The sequence below is a fragment of the Tarenaya hassleriana genome, unplaced genomic scaffold, assembly GCF_000463585.1.
Source record: "Tarenaya hassleriana unplaced genomic scaffold, ASM46358v1 Cleome5, whole genome shotgun sequence".
Taxonomy (NCBI): Eukaryota; Viridiplantae; Streptophyta; class Magnoliopsida; order Brassicales; family Cleomaceae; genus Tarenaya; species Tarenaya hassleriana.
In genome coordinates, this window is record NW_010967707.1 from 863,640 (window position 1) to 872,839 (window position 9,200).

Below are 9,200 nucleotides of genomic sequence, written 5' to 3' on the forward strand. Positions count from 1 at the left end.
TCATCTCATCATCATCTTTTGAGAATAGCCCGAAAGTTTGTTCTAAACCCTAACTAGTCACTTCATAATGGGCCGGTCTGGTCCACGACGTTTCATGGACTTTGTCCAACCCACGACGTTTATGGTTCCTACTAAACTTTAATACCATAAATATGCATTTTGAAAAAAAACTTTAAAGAATAATAATAAAAATATAAAAAAATATATTTGCAAAAGCACGATCTTCAAATCCGCACGTCTCTGCACTGCGACTGGGAATATTACAACCTCCCGAGGACAGACACAGAGAGATCTTCTCACCGGTAACGATGTCGTTCGAGGAGGAGGAGGAGGAGGCCTTCGAGCACACCCTCCTTGTGGTTCGAGAGGTCTTCCTCTACAAGATCCCGCCGCGGACTACCTCCGGCGGCTACAAATGCGGCGAGTGGCTCCAGTCCGACAAGATCTGGTCCGGTCGCCTCCGCGTCGTCTCCTGCAAGGATCGCTGCGAGATCCGACTGGAGGATCCTAGCTCCGGCGATCTCTTCGCCGCTTGCTTCGTCGATCCCGGTCGGAGAGAGAACTCCGTCGAGCCCTGTCTCGACTCGTCGAGGTACTTCGTTCTCCGGATCGAGGACGGGCGTGGGAAGCACGCGTTCATCGGGCTAGGATTTACGGAGAGGAACGAGGCGTTTGATTTCAATGTCGCGTTGTCGGATCACGAGAAGTACTTGAGGAGGGAGAAGGAGAAGGAGATTGGCGAGACGAGTGAGAGCGACGATCACATCGATATTCATCCTGCCGTCAATCACAGGCTGAAGGTAAACCGTTATGTTCCTAAGCTTTCGGAATTAGGATAAGATTGTGGAGTAATCTGATACCCTGTCAAAACGGAAATGAAAGCTTTGATGGATCTTACGAATTGTTCGAAAAGCAAACAGCCAAATTCGATACGGAATCGATCCATGCATTCAGTGGCTTAGCTCTCATTTAAGTAGATCTCTTGTTTTTATCAATAGTTTTCTAGGAATCGCGAATATGTTTTAGGATATAGGCAGAATTTGCTTGTTCTTGTTGAGTATATATGATTAATTAGAACAACTTCTTGGGTGCAGTTTTTGAAATTAGTCTCAGAACTGAGAGTGAGACACCGGATGCATCTTTGGTTTAACGTAAACTAAAAGAGTGATGATATCATGGTACTGCTTAAAGTTTCTTTGTTGACTGCATGAGAAAGCTCATACTTCTGGCCCATAATTGTTATAGTGTTCTATCCAGTTGTGAAATCTTGTTGCCACGAAGAAGGAATGTCCCTGTCTTGATCTGATCAAGGCAAATGCTTCCATTCACAAGCATTCTTCAACTAAATCCGGTTTTAGCATCCATTGTCAATTTGTCAGTAGACTCATAATGGATAGCATTTTTCTTTCTCGGATTCTCAACTAGGGAGTCAGTAAGTACCTCACAGCTAGAGTGAGGGGGCCTATCCTGGTTACACTTGAATCGATTTTTATGGTTGGTTCAGAATTGGAAGTGTGCCTCTCCTTTTGATGTTTTTGATTCTTGTTCATAATGGTCAATACCTTTGCCCCCAATTCTTGTTCTTGGAACCTAATCTCTGAAAAGTAGGGGTGTCAAAACGAGCTCAGCTCGCGAGCTGGCTCGTGGCTCGGCAGAAAATGAGCTATCTGAGCCGTAATTTTTCCAGCTCGTTAAAAAACGAGCCTAACGAGCCAGAGCTCATTGAACACGTGTTCATTGAGTCTGGCTCGGCGAGCTGGCGAGCTGCTCAACGAGCTGGTATTTTTTTTAAAATTAATTTAAATTTATATAAAAAACTCTAATATAATTTTATATTAATTTTTTTCATATTATTTATATGATATTATAAATATACTAATTATTATGATTGTGATGATTGAAAATATTAAATGATATTGGTGTTTTATTAAAATTTTATGTATTTATTTAAATTTATAATTATATTTAAAATAAATATAAATAAAAAATATTATATATCCTTAGCTCAACGAGCCGGCTCGTTCAGATCGGAAAACTGGCGAGCGATCTGAGCCGAGGTTTTTCTGGTTCGTTAGAAAACGAGCCTAACGAGCTGAGCCCAAAACGATCCGAGCCAAATGAGCCGAGCCCAAAATGATCCGAGCTGGCTCGTTTGACACCCCTACTGAAAAGACAAGATTCTTCGTTGTCACTTGTCACTGGATTCAATCTTCATAATTGCGTCATAACCAAGAATGTGCTTCCCGCAAGTGACTTTGGTTTAGCTTCCATCCTCATTTCCTGAGAGAAAGAGATAGTAATTTTGTCCTGCCATCTTAAGGTGAAAATGATATCAAGTTGCTATAATGAGAAGAGTGTCCCGGTCTTCATACTTGAGAATTGCAAGTGTTTCTCCCTTTAAACTGACCTTTTAGCACTGGATGTCACCAACCTAAGAGATACATTCTTTTGATGTTCAGGAAGGAGAAACCATAAGAATCAATGTGAAGCCCAAACCGACAAGTGGAACCGGGATGCTCTCAGCTGCTCTTTCAGGAAACGGGAAGCCTAAGCCGCTAGCTCTTGCTCCACCACCGGGCAGTGCTGCAAAAATCAGCTCACCTTTGCCACCGCCTCCAAATGATCCCGTGGCTTCGAGAATGGTATCTGATAGCTGTAGGGAATCAAAAGATAACACAAGACGTGGAAACGATCCTCTATCAGATTTTTCTCAGCTCAAGGTAAACATTATTGCCGAAGCTCAATTTCCGGGCTGTCGAACAAGAAGTCTCAGTCATTCATCTCTATTCTCAAATCCCAGTTCTTCTTTTGAGATCCCTTCCCATTCCACTGTTTTCCTGCAGAAAAATCTTCCCGCGACGATGGGATCGGGTCAGACCAAGGCCACCGGAGCTGCATCTGGGTGGGCGGCTTTCTGATCTCCTCCTGTTTGGGACCGGACTTCATCTCTCGCCTTCATCCTTCTTGAGTCAGAACAAGTGACAAGATCAAGAGCACACTAGCTAACGCAAGAAGGTGAACAACGAAGAGCAAGAGAGTGAGGTAATGGCATATGTTCTGTGGTAAATTATGTGTTTTTCTTTGTAACCCGGACACTTCCTGTGTTGTGTGATCTTTCTTTTGTTTCCCATTGTTTAAGGGAGAGAGAGAGAGAGAGAGAGAGAGAATCTTATAATCACATCAAGAAAGAGAAGGTATTTCGTTTTTATTACCTCGCTGAGTTTCGATAATCTCGCCTTTAAATCCGACATGAGAATCTTAGATCCACGATGAGTAATACTAGTTGAAAGAATGCAGCACAGTTTTGCATTGCATTATTTCTATAGATTTTTCTATTGCACTTTGAATAATAGACAACACAAGCATGTGCTGTTGACTCGGGTAACAGATTCTTTACAAAATCAGTAAGAAATATCTGTAATATATTCTCCAAAAAAAAAAAACCCAAGTAATCATTTCATGTTTGGACTCAACGTTACCAAACCAGATGCCTGATTGGTTATGTGTTGGTTGATTCGGTTAAAGGGTAAACCGAAATACGAGGTTTTTTTTTTATGTCTTCAGTTAGGTGAAGAATGGGTACTTGCAAGACGGGTTGTTCAATGAAACCCCTCTGTCTTACTATACAAAGTAAGTTGGTAGCATTAGGTGTAACCTTCATCTTTACCTCACTTTCTATTGATCGACTTAGTGCAGTTGCTTCGAGCTAAGAATTTCATTTTCTGTCTCACAAAGGACCACACTAATCGAAATCTGCTTAGTTGATTCGGTTTTCTAAATTACAGAGAGAGAGAGAGAGAGAGAGAGATGTATCTAAGATGTTAGATGGGATGATCATCATGACATGTGAATCATTAATTGGAACAAGTTTAGGGAGCGGGTGGGGGATGTTAGTTTTAGTTGTGGACATGCGGGTTTCTTCCAAATCTATGGAATTTTAGGGAGAAGCTAATGGGAGAGTGATGGAGTTGGTGTGTGTGTGTGTATGTGTGTATGTATATATGCATGTGCTTGCAGACAAGACATATAATATGACTTCTATAAGTTCTTTAGGTTGAGATATCAATTTCAAACACAACAACAAAACCGCGAGATTTTTTTTTAGCAGTGGAGTAGAAGAGATGATGAAAACAAGAAAGGGACTTCCACATCATCATCGTCATCTTCACCTTTTGATTGGTCTTCTTCTCCAAACTCACCACTCCAAGACAAAAAATTAAAAATTAAAAATCATAACATTTCCCTTTCAAATATCTAAATTTCCTTTATCTTGTATGATTACATTGCATTATATGTTTCATGATATACAAATTAATCGACGGGAGCCATGCAAAAGTATTCTACGATGGATAACGATATGGTTTCGAGGAACTAACTAATTGCATCTAATAGATTTCCAAACCGTATATATAGGATTAGTGCACACTGGTATAAAAATAGAAGCTTTTTCAACAGAAAATGGTAAATTTGAGGGTTTTTTTTAGGTTGTCTTAACGCAATTCTTTTAAACGCATTATATATTCGGGCGGTATATTTATAATTGTCTACGTGTACATATGCATGACTGTGTGTGTGTATATATAGGAGTGTGTATAAATGGAGTGTTTCATGCGAAATTCTCGCGGATATTCTTATCAAGGAATTTTGCAAACTCCACTAACGATCACATTTTCCGAGTTTTACTGGTAACCCGACATTTTCTGTTTCTTCGTCTTCCTGTTTTTTTTTTTTTTTTTTTTTTTTTTTTTGGGGTAATTTTTTTTTTTTTTTTTTTTTTTTTTTTTTTTTTTTTTTTTTTGGGGTAATATTATTTTTTGTTGGCTTTTTTCTTTTCGGGACCTTCGAATCTATTCTCTCGTTTCATGCTTCGTCCGAATCTAGGAGATCAAGGTACGTGTCGAACATGTTTTGATTTTCCCCCTCAATTTTGCAATCTGCGAAAAAAAAATCAGGATTCTGGGTTTTGTTCTTCGATATCAATCGAGTAACATAATCAGCCATTGTGGCCCAATCTGTATTTGTTCGTTTCTTCTTTCGCTTCTGTTCTCTCTCGATGTTCCTCTTTCCATGGAGTTTGGTGTCCAGATAACGTGACGAAGAAGTTTTTCCTTTGCCCATGAAGGAAAACACCATTAGAATCTGTAATAGATGTTTAATCTGGTTTTGCCATTCGGTTTATGCGTAACGAATCCAAAGGGCACGTTCTGATGCAGGACTTGAATTAGGGTTTCTGCTAACGCATCATAAAACCATGAATCCATGGCCGTATCTCTGATTCATCAGCAATCTCTTCTCCTGTTTGTTTGAACAGAAGGGATGCCTTTAAGGTAAAAGGGTCTTGAAAAAGAGGGGGAAAATGGACTCTGCAAGAAGCTGGTTTCATAAGTTTCAGCCACGGGACAAGTTCCGGAAAAAGGACATGTTCACCGGAAGTACGTACGGAACCACCGGACCGAATGAAGAGTCGACGGCACCGACCACGTCTACGATGGCAAACCCGCCAAAACCAGAAGGTGAGTTACTCTCCAAGGCCACCAAACAGAAAGTTGCTGCAGCAAAGCAGTACATTGAGAATCACTACAAGGAACAGATGAAGATTCTTCAAGAGAGGAAAGAGAGGTATATATATATATGTATGTTTATATATGTTCATATAATATGAATTTACTTGATACCCTTGTGAGTTTGGATAAAGGGTCGGATGAAAAATTGGATCTTGTTGCAGGAGAAAAATGCTGGAGGAGAAGCTTGCAGATGCAGATGTATCAGAAGAAGATCAGAACAATCTGCTGAAGTTTCTGGAGAAGAAGGAGACTGAGTACATGAGACTTCAAAGGCATAAGATGGGTGCCGATGATTTCGAGCTGCTCACAATGATCGGAAAGGGCGCCTTCGGAGAGGCAAAACACTCCACTTTCTGCATCATTTTGGCCATTCAGTAGCTATAATTTGATTCAACGTTTTCGATTTGATCGGTTCAGGTTAGGGTTTGCAGAGAGAAGACGACTGGCCATGTCTACGCAATGAAGAAACTCAAGAAATCAGAGATGCTTCGTCGAGGACAGGTTCAATTCCATTACACATTTTGGAAACACGTTATCCTTTGGATCGTTTTCAAAAAACGCTTCTTCTCTCTTTTTGCAGGTAGAGCATGTGAAAGCAGAGAGAAATCTGTTGGCCGAAGTCGACAGCAACTGTATTGTGAAGCTTTACTGTTCTTTTCAAGACGACGACTATCTTTACCTTATAATGGAGTATCTTCCCGGCGGTGATATGATGACTCTTCTCATGCGTAAAGATACTCTGTCCGAATCCGAATCGAAATTTTACGTTGCAGAGGTGGTTTTAGCCGTCGAATCTATCCACAAACGCAATTATATCCACAGGTTTTCTTGCATTTCCAGGCTCTGAGTTCATGTCCAGACATGGAAATAAACTCCTTCTCGATGGGAAAATCTGGCATATGGTGATGTTTTTTCTTGCAGGGACATAAAGCCGGATAACTTGTTGCTTGATCGGTATGGACATCTAAGGTTGTCGGATTTCGGACTGTGCAAGCCGTTGGATTGCAGTGCCATCGAAGAACAAGATTTCTCCAATGGAGGAAACGCTTCTAATGGAGCTACCGAGAGCGATGAGAACAGTTTCACTCCTAAGCGTTCACAGCAAGAACAGCTTCAGCATTGGCAGAAGAACAGAAGAATGCTCGTAACCTCTCTCTCTCTCTCTCTCTCTCTCCCTCTTCGAAAACGTTGATGTCCGCAAACATTTTTCACCGACCCTTTTTCACAGGCCTATTCTACCGTTGGTACACCCGATTACATCGCCCCGGAAGTGTTGTTAAAGAAAGGATATGGCATGGAGTGTGATTGGTATGAATGATATATAGAGATGTCGAACGGAAATGTTAAAGTTTTCTGTCACTATCACTGCTCAAACATATCTTACCGATCGTTCTTTCGGGGCAGGTGGTCTCTCGGAGCTATAATGTACGAGATGCTTGTCGGATATCCACCATTTTACTCCGATGATCCCATGTCGACTTGTAGAAAGGTATATATGACGATTTAGAGCATTTGTTTAACACGTTTTCCTCTGTTTTTTCCCCCAGATTCTGTAAACGGAACACAAGTTTTGTTTGAAATATCGGGTCTTTTTGCGGTTATATACGCAGATAGTTAACTGGAGAACACATTTGAAGTTTCCCGAAGAAGCGAAACTGTCACCGGAGGCGAAGGATCTCATTAGCAAGCTCTTATGCAATGTCAACCAGAGGCTCGGCTCTGGAGGCGCTGATGAGATCAAGGTCTGTCCTTTATGTGATTGTACCCCCAAAAAGACTGAAAATTTCGTCCAAGTATTGGAATGATATTAACCAAGAAAATACGCGCTCTCGCAGGCTCATCCATGGTTCAATGGCATGGAATGGGACAAGATTTACCAAATGGAAGCCGTGTTTATTCCCGAGGTTAACGATGATTTGGATACTCAAAACTTCGAGAAATTCGACGAGGTTATTCGCATTTTCTTCGTCTTCTCCTTCCTCAACTCTCACTGTTGTCATACATACAGCGAATTCTTTCTGTTTTCTCGTCGTTTTCGTATCATTATACCATCATTTTTGTCCAGGCAGATGCACAGACTCAGGCACCTCCTAAAACAGGGCCATGGAGGAAGGTGCATTTCATTGATTTCAAGACCCTTTTCCATCATTCCTATTAGCGTTTAAGATCCAACGGTCACTCGGATTCTGCGTTTTGGAATTTAAACGCAAACGCAAACCAGCGTTTTTACGCGAATATTGCGTCTTTCTGGTTGCAGATGCTTTCTTCAAAAGACATCAACTTTGTAGGTTACACTTACAAGAATTTCGAAATCATCAATGACTACCAAGTTCCTGGGATTGGTAACTTCCTCTTGAAGAAATTTTTAACTTATATATATATGTGTGTGTGTGTATAGGTTTTGTCATCTTTCTTCTGTTTTGTCAGCTGAGTTGAAGAAGAAAGAGTCTAAGACGAAGAGGCCATCAGTGAAGTCACTCTTCGGTAACGGAACCTTTTTTTTTCAATGAACTTAGCAGAAAGAATCGAAACGCTGCGTTTTGAAAAATCGCGTTTGGAAGATGAAAACGCGTTTTGGTTTTGATGCAGAGAGCGAATCGGGGTCGTCGTCTTCGGAGGAGGTGGCTGAGTCGGGTCCGTACTGCGTCTATAGAAGCTTCTCGAATCCGTCGCACCGTCAGCTCGAAGCGAACCGGAGACGGCAAGAGTCTGACTATTGACTGAATCATGTAACCAAACAAAATTAAAACCAAATGTGCAGATAACCGAACTTAACCGAACCAAACCGGGTTCGGGTCCTGCTTTTTGTCTTTTGCTTTTTTTTTTTTTCCTTCTCTCGCTTCCCCCTAAATATATGTATAATTCTTTATGTCAAAAGAAAAGAATGAAAAGAATTCAAACTTTTATGTTGTTTCGATTCTTTACTGTTCTTCTGGTTGAATAGATGGAGAAAAAAATATAATTAGTTTTTTTTTTCGAGGTCCTATTTTTCAATAGAAAATATCTCTCTCATTTAAATACGTCAATAAAAAAACAACGAAAGACTATATAAAAAGATAAATGTAATACATTTAAATAAATAATTTTTATCAATTCATTAGTGGTATAGTGATTGAAAGGTGACACAATCACTTTAAGATCTTGGTTTGATTCTATTAATGAAAAGAGAAAATATAATTAATTATGTGATTAAATACTGATTCAAGGTTTAGGGGATGGATCGAAATACATATTGAATCTCTACTTAAAAAAATGGATAATTTCCAAAGCATATATTATAAAAAAAAATATATAATGTAATGCACGAAAGAACGAACTGATAAAGGGCCTGGGCCCAATAATTTGAATAGATCGTAGAGGGCCCAGAGAGATTGGCCCATATTAAGTGCTGACGCGCTCATTTGTGCGTTGATGCAACGCGCTCGATTTCTGTGGATCATATGCGATCGAACGAAATCCGCCGAATTTTGCTAAAATTAATTAGGACTCGGCACATCTTCCGCGCGTGAGCTAAGTTTTTCAAAACATACGTTACATTCCCTCTTTATTAATCCAACAAAAAAATTACGATTTGAATTTTTATTTGAAGGGAACGTATATTATTATAAAATTTTAAAAAAATAGGTCGGATTTCCG

At 40.1% G+C, this 9,200-nt stretch overlaps 2 protein-coding genes across 7 annotated transcripts; both read left to right on the forward strand.

Annotated features, from left to right (window-relative positions):
• The first annotated feature begins 216 nt into the window (after positions 1-216).
• Positions 217-3,211, forward strand: LOC104826045 (uncharacterized protein At1g03900). Its single transcript, XM_010558552.2, has 3 exons — positions 217-800; positions 2,460-2,720; positions 2,844-3,211. The coding sequence occupies exons 1-3, from the start codon at positions 309-311 to the stop codon at positions 2,916-2,918; spliced, it is 828 nt and encodes a 275-aa protein (XP_010556854.1). The 5' UTR covers positions 217-308; the 3' UTR covers positions 2,919-3,211.
• A 1,403-nt stretch (positions 3,212-4,614) lies between these two features.
• LOC104826046 (serine/threonine-protein kinase tricorner) lies at positions 4,615-8,474 on the forward strand. 6 transcript variants are annotated; one of them, XM_019204192.1, is made up of 15 exons: positions 4,616-4,685; positions 4,882-4,890; positions 5,312-5,619; positions 5,726-5,900; positions 5,982-6,065; positions 6,145-6,386; positions 6,486-6,708; positions 6,793-6,872; positions 6,969-7,053; positions 7,175-7,306; positions 7,400-7,513; positions 7,630-7,677; positions 7,822-7,906; positions 7,992-8,048; positions 8,154-8,474. In XM_019204192.1, exons 3-15 carry the CDS (start codon positions 5,357-5,359, stop codon positions 8,282-8,284), a joined length of 1,719 nt encoding a protein of 572 aa, XP_019059737.1. In that variant the 5' UTR covers positions 4,616-4,685; positions 4,882-4,890; positions 5,312-5,356; the 3' UTR covers positions 8,285-8,474. The 6 variants fall into 6 exon arrangements, 5 of the variants coding, with proteins under 5 accessions (XP_019059738.1, XP_019059737.1, XP_010556855.1 ...); XM_019204193.1 differs by lacking the exon at positions 4,882-4,890 and having other exon boundaries at positions 4,615-4,685; XM_010558553.1 differs by lacking the exon at positions 4,616-4,685 and having other exon boundaries at positions 4,791-4,890.
• The last annotated feature ends 726 nt before the right edge of the window (positions 8,475-9,200 follow it).